General features: G+C 40.7%; 2 protein-coding genes across 7 annotated transcripts in view; one reads left to right on the plus strand and one right to left on the minus strand.

The window, feature by feature from the left end:
- The window catches only part of HBP1 (HMG-box transcription factor 1), a 31,037-nt gene extending 17,032 nt beyond the window's left edge, over positions 1-14,005 (plus strand). For all 5 annotated transcript variants that reach the window (XM_060157282.1, XM_060157281.1, XM_060157280.1 and 2 more), the window contains 5 exons: positions 1,120-1,276; positions 1,951-2,095; positions 9,244-9,561; positions 11,681-11,822; positions 12,902-14,005. In XM_060157282.1, the coding sequence (XP_060013265.1) occupies positions 1,120-1,276; positions 1,951-2,095; positions 9,244-9,561; positions 11,681-11,822; positions 12,902-12,919 (780 nt within the window). In that variant the 3' untranslated portion in view covers positions 12,920-14,005. The remainder of the gene's footprint in view (positions 1-1,119; positions 1,277-1,950; positions 2,096-9,243; positions 9,562-11,680; positions 11,823-12,901) is intronic.
- Positions 14,006-14,279: 274 nt separating this feature from the next.
- The window catches only part of COG5 (component of oligomeric golgi complex 5), a 283,326-nt gene continuing 278,105 nt past the window's right edge, over positions 14,280-19,500 (minus strand). For both annotated transcript variants that reach the window (XM_060157278.1, XM_060157277.1), the window contains exon 22: positions 14,280-15,051. In XM_060157278.1, the coding sequence (XP_060013261.1) occupies positions 14,937-15,051 (115 nt within the window). In that variant the 3' untranslated portion in view covers positions 14,280-14,936. The remainder of the gene's footprint in view (positions 15,052-19,500) is intronic.

Raw genomic sequence — 19,500 nt, forward strand, 5'->3', positions numbered from 1 at the left:
GCTCTTCGTTGCATCGCGCGGGCTTCTCTCTAGTTGTGGCTTCTCTCAACTAAGCGCGCGGGCTTAGTTGCCCCGCAGCATGTGGGATCTTAGTTCCCTGACCAGGGATCGAACGTGTGTCCCCTGCATTGGAAGGCAGATTCATAACCACTGGACCACCAGGGAAGTCCTCAAAACCTTTTCTTGATTGCTTCATTCAAAACATGAATGAAGTTGACTGTTTCCTTTCTTTGTAATCAGTTGATCCATTCTGTTTCCTTAAAGATTTTTTACATTTATCCTTTTCTTTCATTAGTTACTTTGACTGGACACTGTAGCTAGCTGTTGGCATGTCTGTCTCCTTTGTTTTTCTGTGAATTTAAGGGTAGGGATCATGTGTTTTCAGAGGCTAGCACCTGGCATGTACTAAGTGCTCAATAAATATTGATTGAATTTAAATTCAGCCCGGTTCTACCACCACTGCACTTGTCAGTTCAAGACTGTAATGGGGTTCTCTCGTTATATCTTCAAATAAATTGAATACTAGAGGTACCTTTTATCTGTAGTCTTTGTCATCATCTTAAAATCAACAATTATATTAATAAAAATATTTTCATTGACTTCCCAGTGCCTTCTCAAAGGAAAGTTTAAGCATTTTGCCTGTCTTTAAGATCCCTTTACTTACTTACTAACTGGGCCCTCCTTTGCAGTCTTATTTGCCCCAACTCTGAACTAATCTTGTATTTTTAGCAGATACTCAGCACTCTCCAAAGAAGTTATTAGTCACAACTATTCCTGGTGTAAGGCAGGTTCTTGTACCTTTCTAAATTGCATTCTCCTTTTAGATTCCAGTTCAAATGGGAATTGAAAGCCCCCCCAATCTTTTTCTCTTGGAGTTAATATCTCCCTTTATTAAACTCCATTAGCATTATTTGTACTTGGATTGAAGCACTTATTCCAGTCAGCTTTATATTGTAGTAATATCTGCCTTTCTTCGCTACTGGGTCAAAAGCTCCTTAATGGGAAGGATCCTGTCTTGTTTATTTTTACCTTTTCCACAAAGTCTTACACATAATAGGAACTTCACTCCATGTTGAGTTGAACATTGCCAATTTATTTACTCTATGCATGTATTTCCAGGGCTATGGTTCTGATGGTCTAAAGTTGTTATCACATGAAGAAAGTATATCATTTGGCGAGTCTGTACTGAAGTTGACTTTTGATCCTGGTACAGTCGAAGATGGTTTACTTACTGTAGAGTGTAAACTGGACCACCCTTTCTATGTTAAAAATAAAGGTAGGGCTTCAATTTTCAATTTGTAGTAACTTTTTAAAGAAAGCTTCTTAAATCTATACTTATGTCTTGTGGCATAATTATTTGATGATTAAGAAAAAACGTTTTGAAGGGAAAACTTCTTTCAAACTAAATAAAACTACCATAGGAAGTGCCTTATAATAATACCTAATGATGTTTAAATGTCTTAGCAGTAGTCAGGTGGAGCTCTACTTCCTGTGGGTATGAACTTGTAGATTCATGTAGCATACTATAATAAGCTCTGTTGTTTTGATATAGTTTGGGGAATGGAGTATTCTGGTAATTGAATTTTGGTTGAGGCCAAATATGCTTTACACCTGAATCACATTAACACTGTCAAACGTAATGATTCAGAGACTATTTCACGGTCTCCATCATCATTTATCATTTACTGTCTTGTAGGTCAATGGAAGTGCTGATTGATAGAATTTGATACATTAGTAAAATGCTGAGTTAAACTAGTTTTGGAGCGCTTTTGCATTGTTTAAATAAAACACTTGGATTTGCTTTGTGGCAAAGATATATGACTTGTGTTATAAATCTATGACATACTTTTTTTAAGACTCAGAAGTGACATAGCTATCATATAATAAATAATTTGGATGCTTTCTGTCAATCTCCATCCTTCACGTAACAATAGTTTGCTTTAACTTTAGGTTGGTCATCATTTTATCCAAGCTTGACTGTGGTACAGCATGGCATTCCATGTTGTGAAATTCATGTTGGTGATGTATGTCTACCTCCTGGACACCCCGATGCCATTAATTTTGATGATTCAGGTGTTTTTGATACATTTAAAAGGTAATATTGAATTCCTTTTTTTCTCTCTCTGAAAAAAAAATTAAAGTTTACTCTTAATCTCCCTAATGATTGCTGTTTAGGAGGTTAAACCTTTAAAGATCTGAGAATTATAAAAGGACTACTTAGAAGAGGGATGTACAGTTGACCCTTGAACAACACAGGGGTTAGGGGCACTGACCCTCTACACAGTCGAAAATCCACATATAACTTACAGCCAGCCCTTTGTGTAGACAGATTCAACCAACCGTGGACTGAGTAGTATTTACTATTGAAAAAAATCCATGTGTAAGTGGACCCATGCAGTTCAAACCCACAGTGTTCAAGGGTCAATTGTATATGAATAAATACTTGGTAATTAAAGTAAAATAATATAGTTCGAGTTTTTTAATTATTATTAATTTATTTTTGGCTGAGTTGGGTCTTCGTTGCTGCATGCGGACTTTCTCTCGTTGTGGCGAGCAGGGACTACCCTTCCTTGTGGTGCATGGGCTTCTCATTGTGGTGGCTTCTCTTGTTGCGGAGCACGGGCTGTAGGTGTGTGGGCTCAGTAGTTGTGGCTTGCGGGCTCAGTAGTTGTGGCTTGTGGGCTCTAGAGCGCAGGCTCAGTAGTTGTGGCATGCAGGTTCAGTAGTTGTGGCTCGCAGGCTCTAGAGCGCAGGTTCAGTAGTAGTGGCGCACGGGGTTAGTTGCTCCTCGGCATGTGAGATCTTCCCAGACCAGGGCTCGAACCTGTGTCCCCTGCATTGGCAGGCAGATTCTTAACCACTGCACCACCAGGGAAGTCCCTCAAGGAGTTTTACGAAGAATGAAATAATGCCATTTGCAGCAACATGGATGGACCTAGAGATTATCATACTAAGTGGAGTGAGTCAGAGAAAGACAAATACCATATATCATCACTTATATGTGGAATCTAAAAAATGATGCAAATGAACTTATTTACAAAACAGAATTAGACTCACAGAAATAGAAAACAAACTTATAGTTACCTAAGGGGAAAGGGGGGGTAGGGAGGGATAAATTAGGAGTTTGGTATTAACAGATACTAATATATAAATTACTATATATATAATAAACAACAAGGTCCTGCTGTATAGTACAGGGTAGTATGTAATAAACTATAAAGGACAGGAATCTGAAAAAGAATATGTATATTAAATATATATATATATAAGTGAATCGCTTTGCTGTATACCAGTAACTAACACAATATTGTAAATCAACTATACTTCAAAAAACAAAAAAAGACTTTTACATGGAGTAGTCATGTAGGAAAAGTGACTTCATAAAACATTTAAGATTAGGAAAATACCACATTATATGTCTAGGAATTAAATAGATCATCTTTGATAGTTAAGAAAAGAAAAATTTGCTAAATCTGGCCAGTTGTTTTGAACCAGACCATAAGTCTGTTAATTGTATCTTTCTTTTTCTTTAGTTAACTGTGTCTTTGTTTACTATTCATTTTGACCAAGGGCATTAGTTGCATGGATTAAAAATTGTAAAAACAGCAAAAAGTTGACATTTGGAAAGACTTAAAGAGGAAAGTGATTTTTCCTGAGATCACCCTATTAGTAAGTGGTATAATAGGACAAGGACCCATGTGTGCTGACATTCAAGAAAGTTGACCAACTGTCTGAATTTGTGCAGAACTTTTCTGGTTTTAGCACTGAAAGTCCTGCACCACTGGAAACCCTTCAGTCCTGGGAAAATGGGGGCAGTTGGTCACCCTCCTCCCAGAAGGAACCCAGAGAAAGTATATGATATCTGGGATTTTAAGACCCATTCTTTCTTCTTTTTGAAAAAAAGTTAGCTTTTATTTATTTAGTTTTGGCTGCGTTGGGTCTTTGTTGCTGTGCATGGGCATTCTCTAGTTGCAGCGAGCAGGGGCTACTCTTCATTGCGGTGCGCGGGCTTCTCATTGCAGTGGCTTCTCTTGTTGCGGAGCATGGGCTCTAGGCATGCAGCCTTCAGTAGTTGTAGCACACGGGCTCAGTAGTTGTAGCTCTCAGGCTCTAGAGCGCAGGCTCAGCAGTTGTGGCGCACGGGCTTAGTTGCTCCGCGGCATGTGGGATCTTCCCGGACCAGGACTCAAACCCGTGTCCCCTGTATTGGCAGGCGGATTGTTAACCACTGCGCCTGGGAAAGCCCCAAGACCCCTTCTTTAAGATAATTATCAAATCCATAGGCCTTTAAGTAGAGAATTTTCAAGAATTTCTGCTGGCCTGAAGATTTTAAATAAATTCAGTTTAATATAATAAAATAAAAGGTTAATATGTTTTTTTATTTTGAAAGCATAAGTGAGACTTTTTCTTTCTTTTTTTTTTTTTTTTTGCGGTACGCGGGCCTCTCACTGTTGTGGCCTCTCCCCGTAGCGGAGCACAGGCTCAGTGGCCATGGCTCACGGGCCCAGCCGCTCCGCGGCATGTGGGATCTTCCCAGACCGGGGCACGAACCCGTGTCACCTGCATCGGCAGGCGGACTCTCAACCACTGTGCCACCAGGGAAGCCCAAGTGAGACTATTTTTAAAAAACATTTTAAAAAATCAACCAGCACAGGGCCTGGCACAGGCTATATGCTCAACAAACATCTGCAAGATTGGAATCTAAATGCTGTTTGACTCTCTTTTATACAGTCTTTTTTGAAAAACAAGACATTGTTAAGGTTCAGTACTCAGAGTATTCTTAGGATTTAGATCCGTGATACCTCTAATGTTTGGTGAGAGTGTAAATGGATAAAAAAATTTTGGAAGATACTTTCGCTTTATTGTCTACCAGTGAATATCGGCAATTCCATTCCTCTGTATGTACACCGTAGAGAAGTAAATGCTTGTAGACATGCACTAGGCGATGTGTAAAGTTCAAGCTGTGTTGCGTATGACGTGGAAACAGTATCAGTACTCATTCACTGGAGACTGAATGCATATAGTGTGATACAGTCATACAGTAGAATTCTTTTTGTCAGTGGAAGTTGAATGAACCGTAGCCATACATTTTAAAACATGGATCTTTAGAAATAATGTTAAGTAAAAATTAGTCTGGAATCAGATGTTCTTTGGAAATATATCTAATAAAATTATAAATCTAATTACATTTATATAATCTTTCTATAGTATGTAAAATACACATTATACAGTTACGCCAGGGATCCTCAAGGTCACCCCCAGGTTCAGTGATTTACTGGGAGGGCTCACAGGATTTAGTACTTAATCATATGCACAGCTATGATATCTTACATTGAAAAGATATGAAGCAAAGTAGTGAACAGGAAAGACGTGGGCTTAAGTTGGGGGAAGCCAGGCTTCCAGTGAGTCCTCTCCCAGTGGAGTCACACAGGACAAGCTTATTTCCCCCAGCAGTGAGCTACAACACGTGTGAATCATTATCTACCAGGAGGATTATTAGACACGCAGCACCAGGGGTTTTATTGGGAGCTGGTTGCATAGGCTGCCTCTGCCTGGCATATACCAAAAGCTTCCAAAAGGAAAGCAGTTGTTTAGGGTAAACCGTATTTTTTGTACATACAGTTTAGGAACAGTGAGCCACTCTTATCAGTTGTGGGTATGATGGGAACCCTCCCAAAATCCAAGTTCCGGATGCTAGTCAAGGGCCAGCCTGTAAGTAACCCTTTGAAAGGACAGCAAGCCTGCAACGTTAATTCATTTCTGCACAATGAAACATTATGTAACATGTTAATATAATTGCTATTTTAACATAATTAATGTCACTATAGTTTCTATCGTGTTTATGAATGAGTTTTATAATAAAATTGTTGGGAAATTAAGGGAATGATTAACAGTTCAGGAGAATGGTTACCTCTGGGGTGACAAATGTAGAACTTTAGTGATAGAAATACTGTTTCCTTGTTATTTAAAAATTTTTATTATACATATATTCTTTTTCATATTCTTTTCCATTATGGTTTATCACAGGATATTGAATATAGTTCCCTGTGCTGTACAGTAGGACCTTGTGTCTATCCATCCTGTGTATATCAGCAGTAGTTTGCATCTGCTCATCCCACACTGCCACTCACTCCCTCCCCCACTCTTCCTCCTCCCTGGCAACCACAGGTCTGTTCTCTGTGTCTTTGAGTCTGTTTCTGTTTCATAGATACGTTCATTTGTGTCATATTTTATCTTATTTTAGTATTATTTTTGGCTGCATCACGTGGCTTGCAGGATCTTAGTTCCCCGATTAGGGATTGAACTCAGGCCCTTGGTAGTGAAATCACGGAGTCCTAACCACTGGACCACCAGGGAATTCCCTGTCGTATTTTAGATCATATGGTTGTCTTTTTGACTTACTTTGCTTAGTACGATAATCTCTAGGCCCATCCATGTTGCTGCAAATGCAAGCCTCAGTGTTCTAACTGTAAAATGGAGGTGATGACACCTGCCTAACTCTACTCCTTGTTGTGAGGGCTAGAAATTACAGTATCCAGCTGGCACACAGGAGGTGCTCTTGGGTCATGCTGGTCTAGGAAGGGCACTGGAGTAGATGCTAGCTTGCTGGGGACCAGAAGAAGTCAGCAGTAAACTGATGGATGAGCTCTTAAACACAGTAGGTGGCTCTATTGCAGAAAGGAAGCTTCCAGGTGAGAGCTTGAGTTGAAGAAGCCCATTTGAGACATTGGGTATTGAGGCCAATCTTCTAGGCATCAGGCAGGTTTAGGACAGTCACTTTACCAATCTAGACTACTTCTGCAATAATAATTGATACCCCAGTTGAGGACCTGCTGTGTGCTCACCTCTGCCTTAAGTGTTTTATACAGTCTGTTCTGCCAGCTGTGCAACACTGCATAGCAAATATTATCTTCATTTCAGAGCTAAGTAAACTGAGGCTAGAGGGTTACCTGCCCAAGCTCATACCATTAGTAAGTGGCAGAGACGGGCTATGAGCCCAATTAAAATTTTATATTATTACGTTCTCCAGAGTGATTTATTTTACCCTCTCGGTCAGCTGTCAGTCATTTTGAGAGCCTAGAACGTGCTGGCACTGGGGATTGAAGATCAGTTAAGACATAGGCCTGCCTCTTTGCTTCCAGCCTAGAGAAGGGAATGGATGAGGCCGTGTGTACCGTGTGTAGGTGCTGGTTGGGAGGCAGTGTAGCCTGGTTAGCAACACGGCTCTGCGGCGGACTGCCTGGATTCACAGCCGGGCTCTGTGATAGCTTTGCTGCGGAAACTGGGGTAAGTTAATTTTTCCATGGTCTTCAAAACAAAGAAAAAAGCTGTAAAATGAGGATCATATCGAAGGGAGGGTTAAGTGAGTTAATATTTCTGATTCAGTTAATAGACACTATACTATTGTACTTTTTCTTTAAGAGCAATAGACAGTGACGGTGGAAAGGGGCATCCTGAGCTCGAGGAGTGGCATGTAGAAAAAAAGTGAGGTGCAGTAAGGCACATTTTAGGAACAGATAGCAAAGAGAGCGAATGCTCAGTATAGCAAAAAATTAAGCTCTTTTAAAAAGATGTTTTATGTAATATAATGCTGTAGTCATGTCAAAAATATGAATTCTGTGATTGAATATTTCAAGCTACTTTAAATTGTATCCATAATGGAAATGGGTGACGGTTATATTTGTACCACTAGATGGTGGAGTTTTCAAATTTCAGTAGGCAATTAGCCTACCCTATTTTTAAATCTTCCAGTATTTCAAATTATAATTATTTTCCTGCAGTAGAAATTAATAATTTTGTGTCAGGTTCATTTACAAATGCTTAAGTTTGCTATTTTTCTAAATTACATATGAGAGGGGCTTAAGATAGCAAAAATTATTTCTCTGGCATAATACTGATTGCTAAGCATTTATTGGATGATTTTGGAGTCATACTTGTAAGTACACTTATTTCATGTAATACCTTTGAAAAAGCAGATGTTGTGTGGTTGATAATTGGTAAAAGTCATTTACTGTGTGCAGTGAATGGCGTGCACCTCACTCAGGTAGCTCTCCGTATGTCAGAATCATTCATAATCGCACATTGCTTCACCTGTAGGCGGATACTATTCCTGTAGCTATTATCAACCTGTTGATGGACTGCCAGAATCTCTGTTTCAGGGAGAGAAAGAGGAGTTGGGGTGAAGTAAAAGATTTTCTGCTGAGATTACCAATGTAAGCAGTAGAAGTTAACAGAGTTGGAACAAGAGAATTCTCTTGACAGGTATATTTTTAGGCTGTGGTCTACGTTATTTCTAATTTTCAGATGATGTTTTCAATTAATCTGATGGTTATTCACCTTGAGGTTTGCCAACAGCAGTGCAGAGTACCATGGTACTTATGAGGAAACCTGGGGCTTTGGAGCTGGACAAACAGATCTGGGTTGAGAGCTAGTAGCTGTGAGGCCTTGGGTGAACAATACTTTTTTAGCTTGTTTCTTCATATAAAGAGAGGATAATGATAATCGCCACGCAAGCTTGTTGAGAAAAGGAGATGATACGGAAAGCTTATATACCTATATAAACTGAACATACCTAACAAAATGTGGCCTTTCCTGATCAATGTGGGGTTTTAAGTTATTAGGCTATTTATAATATATGGATAGCCTTGAGGGGAGACTAATGCATGTATGACTGTATTTACATGTCATTGTAAACAGATGACCCAGGCTACTGTGCATTTAAAGTTTCTTTAGCTACATTTAACCACTTCTATCTGTCCTTACCCAACGTCTTGTCTTCTGTAGTAGTTAGTCCTTAGGCCTGGTATATGCTTGCTACTCTGTTTTAATTTTGTAGTTTCAGGCTTCTAGAGGTCAACAAATTAGATTATCAAATTTGTCAAAAAAATGAATCTAAAGTAGGAATGAGTTGTATGGGATCTGAAGAAGGTGTTTGCTATGAATAAAGTATGTGGATTGTAACAGATTCCTTTGAAGTGGGGAGGCTTGGAAGTCTTTAATAAAAACATTTTGTATTAAGATTAAAAAAAATAAATTTAGTAAATGCATACATAAGCTTTCATCTTACAAGCAACTATCAACGGTGAAGTTGCTAAAGTAGTGTTGGTAACATTATTTAAGGTAAAATACATTGAAATTTCCAATCAGATCTTAAGGGTCTTTTTTTTTTTAATCCTGTTTTCACAAATCAGATAACTATACTGAATTAAAATCCTGTTAATGAATTTATGTATTTATTTACAGCTATGACTTCACGCCTATGGATTCCTCTGCAGTCTATGTGTTAAGTAGTATGGCTCGTCAGCGTCGTGCATCTTTGTCTTGTGGAGGACCTGGAGGTCAAGACTTTGAAAGATCTGGATTCAGTAAAAACTGTGGCTCCCCGGGATCCTCACAGCTCTCTTCCAATTCCTTGTATGCTAAAGCTGTCAAAACCCACAGCTCAGGGACTGTGAGTGCCACTTCTCCTAACAAGTGCAAAAGACCAATGAATGCCTTCATGCTTTTTGCCAAAAAATACAGAGTTGAATATACTCAGATGTATCCAGGGAAAGATAACAGGTAAAAATAGTGATAATTCTGACTATAACAATTCAGTAACACTTCTGTGCAGTTCAGAGGAGCTGGGATAGTTAAGTTATTCAGTAGCTTTCATTATTGAATTCTGTTTTCCAGGTTGATTTTAAAGTAAAATGTTTAAGTGGAATTTTTAGGGTCATGTGTAACTGTTTTATAATACCTAGACAGATAATTAGGTTAGCTAAGAGGTAAGGATCTGCCTTCTAAAATAATATTAAATGTCACTTGCCTGTTAGATGACACAGTTCTAACAATTGACTGTTCCATCTTTACAGAAAAGACTAGCACCTTCTTGTGTCAGATCTCAAGGATGTACTTGTTTTACAACTGTGTCATGCTATGGGATGTGCAGGCATTGGCAGTTTGTAATGACTGCCAGATTTGTCAAAAGACTACGAGGGGTCCTCACTAGAGCCCAGGGATAAAAGTTAACAGGGCGAGTCCTTCCTACTGTTTGCTTGTGCCCATACCTCATCTCTTAGAATCCTCTACTGCTCGCTTGCTCTCAAACCAACCAAGTTCTCCACGAATTAAAATTATCTTCTCCATTCTTCCTAGTTCCCTTAATCCTTGATATTCTGAGAAAAGTCAAATGATTATGCACATAAAATAATTCAGCTTTGAATTCCGGTTTTAATGACTCATGATCTTTTTATATATATACATATATATATATATGAGATATATTGACATATGACATATTAGTTTCAGGTGCACAACATAATGATTTACTATTTGTACATATTAAGAAGTGATCACAACTAGTCTAATTATTATCCATCACCATACATAGTTAGGAATTTTTTTTCTTGTGATAGGAACTTTTAAGATCTATGTTCTTAGCAATTTTCAAATATACCACACAGTATTATTCACTGTACTCACCCTGCTGTACATTACAGCTCCATCACTTAAAACTGGAAGTTTGTACCTGTTGACCATCTTCACCCATCTTGCCCACCCCAAATACTTCCATTTTAAAAAGAGAAGCTTCTTATACCAAATGCATCTGTGACTTGGAAATTGATACATATGTGAATACTTTTTAATCAATTTCACTAGTAAATGTGTCAACCATTATATAGTACCTTTAACTCGGAGACTATAAAAACTGGTTTTTATTTTACTAAAAGAAGATGCAGTGCAATGTTGAATTGCATCGACTTACTGGATTAAAAAATACATACATTTACTACATTTTAAATTTCTTTTCAAGTAGAGCTTCTGTGGCGACTGTTCTAAAGCTCAGATGCCTGTTTTCTAGCTTCCATGTCAGCCATTGTGAAATCTTTTGTACGTACTTCATGCAGTCATTCCAGACCACCTGTTTCGTATGAGTGTCATGAAATTAAGGGTTAATGAGGGTTAAGCTCTTCACAAAAGGGAAACAAACAGTCTGTGTCTGCCTGTTCTGGATGAGACCATTTTAGTAGTTTTGGGAACAAATTAATAAACAGGGAACAGCTTCAAATTTCTATCATGATGGGTCTTAATAGTTTGACTTTTTCCCCTTTGAGTTTATCCAGTTTTCTTAAGTAGTAAGTGTAACTGTGGCCTAAGGTTTATTTGGTGGTGTCTTTGGAGGTAAGTGGTAAGTGTGCATAGTTAGCGCCACCACATTTTCACGGCGGTTGCATGAATGAAAAAAGGCTTATCGTGACTATTTGATGGGTTATGGGCACAAACAAAGTAAGAATACCTTTCAATACAAGGTGAATATGCTGCTGATACTAAACACTGTCTGCCTTAATAATCTTAAACATCTTTGGAAGACCGATGTACCCAATGGTAATTCAAACAAACCATTTCGTTGAAATATTTAACTTTTTTCTTCAAATCTAAGCTGTGTAAAATATCCAGTTTTTAGCCCTTTTAGATATTGGCCCTATTCTAGGAGGCTTTAATTGCCAAGATTACGATGAATGGACCGTGACTTCAGATTTTACTGGAAATGAGTACAGTAGTCTTGACCTTTCTCCTTCTCTATGTTGGACGAGATTTTTGTCTTTCAACTTTCTACTTCTTCCTAAAGTAGCAGCACTTGACATGAGTTTTCTGAAAAATTCTTGCTTTCAACACTGTGTAAATGTTTCTTTTACAGAGCCATAAGTGTGATCCTTGGTGACAGGTGGAAGAAAATGAAGAATGAAGAGAGGAGAATGTATACATTAGAAGCAAAGGCTTTGGCTGAAGAACAAAAACGTTTAAATCCTGACTGTTGGAAAAGGAAAAGAACCAATTCAGTATGTTTCAACAAGTAGTTGCTTAAAGTGATCTTGACTTAACTCCAAAATTGTACTAGCGTATTGGAGCGGTTGTTAGAAGCTTTAAATGGGCGTTGATGCTGTTTCTCAGCCTTCTTATCTTTCAGAACCTAAATAATGTTTGCACACCATCATATAAGGCAGGCTGCCTTTCGTCATTAGTGCCATTTACTCTTGTAGCTTGCAAAGTAGGAATGTTTGCTAGAGATGCTAAAGTAGAAGACTCTGAAATGAGTATTTCTGGTTGGGTTGAAAGATGGGGCTTATTAACTCATTACTATCACAGGAGAAGAATTTTCTGATTTGGGGTGGTATGTCTCAACAGCCTTTCTTTTCTTAATTGGTGATGGGCTGTGGAGGTGGGGACTTCTGACATTTGCACAGAATTTCTAGGTTAAAAATCTCAGCAAGGAGAAGAAATAGAAAGGCCCAGGAAGGCTAGTAAACAGGTTTGCACCATAATAATGCTGTATTGGATAGACCTGATTCTTAAAACTTTTCCATTACTAGACTAGCATCTTTTAAGTGTTTTCGATTAATTACAAGAAAACGTCACATGATTGATAGAACAGAATGAGCTCAATTTGAAATATCATTTAAAGACAAAGGGACAGCATCAGTACTTCGCAGCAGGAGGGCTGGCCAAGGATGTTCTAATTCATTCTCTGTATTTGTCTATTTCTGTATAGTAACATGTGGTTCTCATCTGTTTAAGAATTTCTTATAAAGAAGCAGTCAGCAGTCAGATTCCAGTATGAGGGTGACTGAACTAGATTTTTGAAGTTCTTTAGGATTCCATGTGGTAGGACTTGGCCTGGATCCCCTTTCCTGTCTGCTCATCCTAGTCGATCTCTCTTGTCTCAGCATTTTCATAAATTTTCTGGATGCTTGGACCATCAGGTATTATCAGACTTTAAAAAAATCACCACCTTTGAGAAAGCGATCTTTTTTTAATAGTATGGTTGTTAACATTATATTATCCATCTTAGCTTTCATTTGTAGAACTGCTGTGTATTTATGTGTAAACATTCACTGAGTTATTAATTTTATCTCCACAGGGCTCACAACAACATTAAACCAGGATGCTTATGTTCTTAAGTCTGTATTTGCATAAACATTGACTGTTGATGGAAAGACTTAAGAAGATCAAGGTCTCACCATTTGTCCTGAATCCGTGTGACCGTAAGATACTGATAGCATTGAGTCTTGAAATGATTGATTTAATAATATGAGTGAGGATTTGCTTTCTCCATTAGAGCATTAAGTAAGCTAAAACTATCAACATTGTAAACCAAATTGCCTTATTTTCTTCCAAACTTCATATATGTTTATCAGGTAATATAGGCTTGAAAATTGATATCCTGTGGTGCTAAAGTACAGTAGAAAGAGAGGAGAAGTGTATACATGTTTTATTTTAAATTGTACAAAGGGGGAATTTAAAAATATGTAACTGCTGTTTATACATTGGCTCCTTACTGCTTATTAATCTGTATTGTATACATAATGGAGTGAAGCAGAAGCCGGGAGTTGGCCTTTCCTTGAGCAACCACCATATGGCTCAGCATCTGTGCCAAACACGGGGGCTCCTAGTCTGGCCAGTGCCAAGAGGTTGCCGGAACAGGGGGCAGGTGGATGGTGTCAGTGTCACAGCCTGAGAGCCACCTGCCACAGCTCCCGGAGCATGCTGAGTGGACGCGCCAGGTGGCAGCACCCACCCCTTGCTCGATGGAGACAGCCCAGGCCAAGGTAAAGTTAGTGAATAGCATTGGGGTATAGTCACTGTAATGGTGCTGTTAACGGTTGACACCATTGTATTTTTAACTTTTGTGTCCTGTATCTCCTCAGCCACATATCTTAATATCGTATTTGTCATCGTATCTCTATGGTGGGGGCAGACTTTGCACTTATGCAGTGCAACACGTGCACTTTACTTTCCTCCAAACTGTCTACAGTGAGAGCAAACACAATGGCAATACAGCTGCTTATGCTCTGAGCTACAATCAATCATGGCTTTTCATGTTACTTACCCAGTGGTGTTTCTGGTTAGGAATCACAGCTGTAAAATTGAATTTCAGTTCATTACACTTCTTCATGATGTTGCCCCTAAATTTTGCACACTATATTCTTGTATATTATTTCAAATAAAATGAAAAAATTGTTTATCTCTGACTTCCACTGATTGATCCTGACTGACCTTTACCAATGAGTCATCAGAATAACAGGTTCAGGAGATGGAAAATATTTTAGAAGTGGCTTATGGGATTTTAAACATTAAATTTAAAATAAAATGTTAATGACAGGGCAAGGGCAATAGAAAACTAAGGACCTAGATTACAAGAAATCTTATAGAGTAAAAGTTATTTTTAACTTGGCATCTCTGTTACAAAGTTGAACAGCCCCGAAAGTCTGTTTTTAATAAAATGACACACAAGAGTGTAAAGACAGCCTTGCTCTATCTTTATTAAAGATACAGTTACACAACATTTAGCCCTACATCTTAGCTTTGGGATATGCCAGTGGTTCCCAAACTTTGTTGCATGTTGGAAACACTTCAGGATATATATATATTTTTAAATACTAATGCTTGGCTTCTACCCCCATACGTGTTAATAAGGGGTACAAATTGGGCATCAGGGTTTTTTAAAGCTTCTACCAGTGAGTCTAATATGCAGCCAAATATGGAAACCACTGGGCTACCTACTTATCCAGTGAGGAAGGATGCCAGCTGGGGAGAAGCAGTGTACTTACTAGAAGTTGGTCGAATCCCTTAAGCAGCAGCGGGGACTCTGTGATGGGAAAGAAGTTTTAGATAGCCTCACAGAAAAGCCTGAGAGGAGAGACAAGAGTTTGGTATCTTTCTGGAAAAAATCAGGTCCACAGAGTTGGAAGGTGGTGATGATGAATCAGTTTTGACATTTTATGCTACGTAAGGTAGAAGGGCTTCAGAGGTAAACAGGAAAGATCAACAGGAAATACAAAAAATTCAATTACATTCTTAAAATAGTAGATGGCAGCTGTCCTTTAGAGTATGTGTTAAATTGCCAACCTTGGATAGGTTAGCACAAAATGGACATTAAGAAATACTTCACATTATTACTGAAGAGCAGACATAGCTTTTTGAAGCAGTTGAACCATTATGGGATAAACTGGTGCAAATTCTTTGCCTTCTCTGCTTTTAACTGATTGAACATAAGCTTCCAGGGCACCCCTGAAAACCAAAAGAAAACAAGGATCAGAAGGTTATACAAATGAAATAAAAGAGCTCGGAGGATGCCAACACCTAAAAGCAGCCCATTTCTGGAACTGCTTTGCCCAGTCGACCAGCCCTCAAACACTTGTTGGTCGCGTTCCTGTGGTTAAGGTGCAGAGCTGTGCACGGTTTTCAGCCTGCGTTGCACTTAGTGGTCTCATCACCCAATCGGAGGCTCTCTGGCGCCTAAGATTCCCAGTTTCCCTTTCGTGGTCTTTCCTACTGAAGAGACTTCTGCGGAGCCAAGCGCAGCCTGTGTCGACGCGCTGAGCTCACGAGGGGGCGCCCTGCACTGTGCAGTGTGCACGGCACTGCCGGAGGCAGGGCCCTCGCTCAGCACACACTGACACTGGCAGGGCTTTGTATTCCTGTTACCACAAGTAGGATAAATTGTTCTTAGGCTCCAACTGTTGGCCTATTAGGCGACGAGAAGGCAGGCAGTCTGAATTTAGCCAAGAGTATGATAATGATGTTCTCATGAATTAGATCCGGGGCTCAGCAAACCAGCCCACAGGTCAAGTCCAGCCCTGTGCTTGTTCGTTTATGCATATTTTTCATTATTGGTCTATTTAAGTTCCAAGCAGAACAATTTTTTGTCATAGCCATGAAGTTTCACACTCTTGAGAGTAGAGCATTTCCATAAAGATGTAAGTTAATACCATAACTCGGCTCACATAACTGTCTCAAGTCCCATCTAATGTGTAATTTTTCACTCTTATTTGCTCCCAAACACTGAAAATATGCATCCTCTGTCAGGCTTGGCCGTTATTTTCATTTCACTGCAGGGGATATACTTGCCAGGCGCGTGTCCAGCTCTGCTCACACCACAGCGCCCTGCAACCCCACTAGCCACTGTCATGGTTTCATACACAACTGAATCTCCAATCTCTCATTTCCAGCCCTGACCTCCCTCCCGATCTCTGTGTTCTGGACATCTTTATCTGATTCCTTCCAGGTCTCCCTGAAACTCACCTGTCAGAAACCTAGGGCTGTCCGAACCCATGGAACCTATAACACTGAGAGTGAGCCCCAGTGTAAGCTATGGACGCTGGGTGACCATGATGTCCATGTGGGCTTCTCAGCTGTAACAAATGGGGCCACTGTGGAGGAGGGGGTGTTGATAATGGGGGTGGCTGTGCAGTGGGGGCAGGGGACATAGGGAAAAATCTGTGCCTTCTCAAATCTGCTGTGAACCTAAACCTGGTCTAAAAAATATCAAAGGAAAAGGCAAAAACAAACCTAGGATAAAAAAACCCAGGCGAAGGGTAGCGTTCTGCCCCTTCCCCTATTTCAGCAAAGGACACCATCATCTCCCCAAGGTCTGTATCTAAAATTCTTTTAGTCCTACACCTGACCACCACTTTCAACTTACCCCACGTTACCACATCCGGTCCCTCCTCTCCCCTTCAGCTTCAGTCTCAACCCTGCCATCTAGTGCCCTAATTGCTGCTGTAGCCTCGTAGGTGGTGGTCACCCTGGTGCCATCAGCCCTGCACTAGAGGACCTGCCACACTACAGCCAGAGACGGCCACCTGAGGTCCGTGACCTGCCATGCCCTCTCGCCATCGGGGCAGTGTCTCCACTCACAACCCCACCGAACACCAGCTTCATCAACAACCTCCCCCAACGCTGTGCGACTGCTGGGTTCCAAACCGTCTGCTGTGCCCTAAAAAGACCCTCAAATCATTAGTTTCCATTGTTCGCGTTACCGACACAGGCAGAACAGCTCCATCCAGCTCACTGGTGACTCTCAGCCCAACCCTGAGAGACCTGGATGCTCGTGCAAATGCCACTCTGAAAGAAAGATGTCTCTGCCTAACAAGGTCGGGCTCCAAAAAGGGCCTGTTTCCCTCGACCACGCTGGCTTGTCTCATTATTAGCAAGACACAGCTTCTTCATTAACCGTCCTTATCTTTGGAACGCCCCTCCCCGCTTTCTTCCTCGTAGAGCTTTTACACAGGACCAGCCCAAATGCCTTGTTTTTGATAAAGCCTTTCCTAACTCGAGGCAGCACAAAGCTGAATCCACCGTGGAGTCACATCAAGTGGAAAGGTCTGGGACTTCTGCACCAAGAGCGTGGCTTAGCCAGACCCCAGCATCTGGGGACGGATCCCTGAAGGCTGGCTTCAAGTGAAGTAATACTTTACTACTCATGCTAAAGTAATCAAACTAGAAACCAGCTCTGCGGGGGCCTGGCAGGCTCTTAGTTAAGAAGCACCACTGGGACATCAGGCTCTGCGCACCACCCCCCCCCCCCCGGCCCCGCACCGAACTAGCTGTGTGATCTGGGCTACATTTTGAGCCTATTTGCTCATCTGCAAAGTGGGAAGAATACCTACATGATTTAGTTTTGAGAGTTAAAGGATCGTACTGTGAAGAACCTGGCTCTCTTCCAAGTACATCTATGAACCTATGAAGCACTCAAATACCGTTTTCCCCACCGCGCTTCTGATGGCCTCAGATTCTCCATGTAAGGAGCAAGTTGTTTACGCTTCTACCACGCATGACCACATTGCCGTGAAAGGATCTGTGTGTTGGTTAGTTTCCCTCTGAATATGTAACAACTCTGAGGCTTGGGGCTGTTTTCTGCATTTATGTAGCCCCAGGACCTAAGTGCTTGCCAAATGCAGGGTGAACGAATTAAAAAAGTGAATTAGATACAGGAAGACAGAGAACTGTAATGAAAAAGACAAAAGCAATGAAGAAAGGAAATAAAAGAGAAGCATGAGTGCAGGGATCCTCAAAAGTACAGGCAAGCAAAATGGAATTTAATGCCCTTAAAGAACAATGTCCTGTGAGATGCCTTATTCATGTCAGGGCTGAGCCTTAGATGAAGCTGTTTCTCTGTGAAAAAACTTGTTTCTTTTAGTAATGCTATTTAAGTTGCTATGGCATCCTGGGCAAACGCCCCACTCCCAACATGTAGTCCCTCCAGATTCACACAAGGTAGAGAAACCCCCAAGGGCTCCAACTGTCTTTGAGACAATGGTGTATATGTATCAGTCTAAGAAATTAATGCACTGAAATTCACAGAAACTGTAATTCTGCAATGAATGGGTTAGAGTCATTTTTATCTAATCAATGGACAAAAATCCACTTAGTTTCATCTGCTTTCAGAAGGATAAGATATTACATAAAACTAGACAATATGTGGAAGAAAGTTCAGAAATGAGTTCGGTTAGTGTTTTTGGTTTTCATCAAAAACACCATCAGAACTACGGAGAGAAAAAAGATTAAAGCTGCCCTCCCACGTAAAATCAGAGCAAGATTTTCAAGCAATTATTACTTCATTTGCTTGAGCAAAACATCAGCTTTCTTGGAAGTCGGGCCAAGCATTATGTAAGAGTCTCAACTCTGGTTTGTATCCAAAATAGGAAGATTATTAAAGTTACCCTTATTGAAAAAAGAAATTAGTATAGGAATTGTGCAAACAATTAGCAGAGGGGAGGGTTTGTGGTAACATGGCAACACTGCCCAATGTGATATAAACTAACCAAGTGGAGGATTTTACGGAACACACAAAATTGATTTTTGTCAGGCAGGACCTATCAGTGTGCTTAGTACAGAGATACCTAAATGACTTAAAAAACTACCATGTGCCTTCGCAGGCCTTCCCCTGACTCCATCCTTCCCTGGGTCTCACCTCAGGCACCCAGTTCCCAGAACTGGAAGGGATCTCACACCATAGGAACACCTGAAAGATGTTCCTATGTGGAGACCAAACCCCCACCTCCAACAACAGGGATCCTGGGGTTCTGCAGAAGTGGAGCAGCTGAGGGAATGGTTCCCAGCCCGTGGGCCCTGGACGCCCGGAGGAGGGCAAGGGGTCCAAGGATGCACGGGGCACTGAGAACTGTGTGACGATTGTACAGGTGAAAAGTACCAATAAGCAAATAAAGTCTGTATACAGTTGTGACACCATAAAGGTGTTCCCCTACTGAGACTCAGGAAAAACAAAGGAGAAGAGGCCACAGTCAGAAGAGTTGCTGTCCTACTGCCAATGTCAAGAGTCGGTATGTATGCTGCCAATCCTACTTCTTGTGCAGAACTTGAGAAATCTTTCCATCACAACCTCAGTCTTCATCTTTGCCGAGAACGTAGTCAATACCTGCAGACCCCCAGGAGTTCCCCAGGCTGCCGCCCCGCCCCCAAGGGCACACATGCCTGCCTGGCAGGGGCCGGGAGGTACCATCTTCCCCACTTCCCCCACTCGGCCCCAGGAGTCACTGATGACTCCACTTTTAAAATTAACTTGACTAAGATCCATTCAAGCTCTAGAGAAATGTCTGGTGTCAAAAGGAAGCAGAAAGGAAGGCAGAAGAGAGGTCATTACTTGCCGTTTGTTCCGCAGCAGTAGCTGCTATACCCTCGATCTGCCCTACTTCTGACGACTTAACACACTGCGCC

The sequence above is a fragment of the Lagenorhynchus albirostris genome, chromosome 8 (genome assembly GCF_949774975.1).
Source record: "Lagenorhynchus albirostris chromosome 8, mLagAlb1.1, whole genome shotgun sequence".
Taxonomy (NCBI): Eukaryota; Metazoa; Chordata; class Mammalia; order Artiodactyla; family Delphinidae; genus Lagenorhynchus; species Lagenorhynchus albirostris.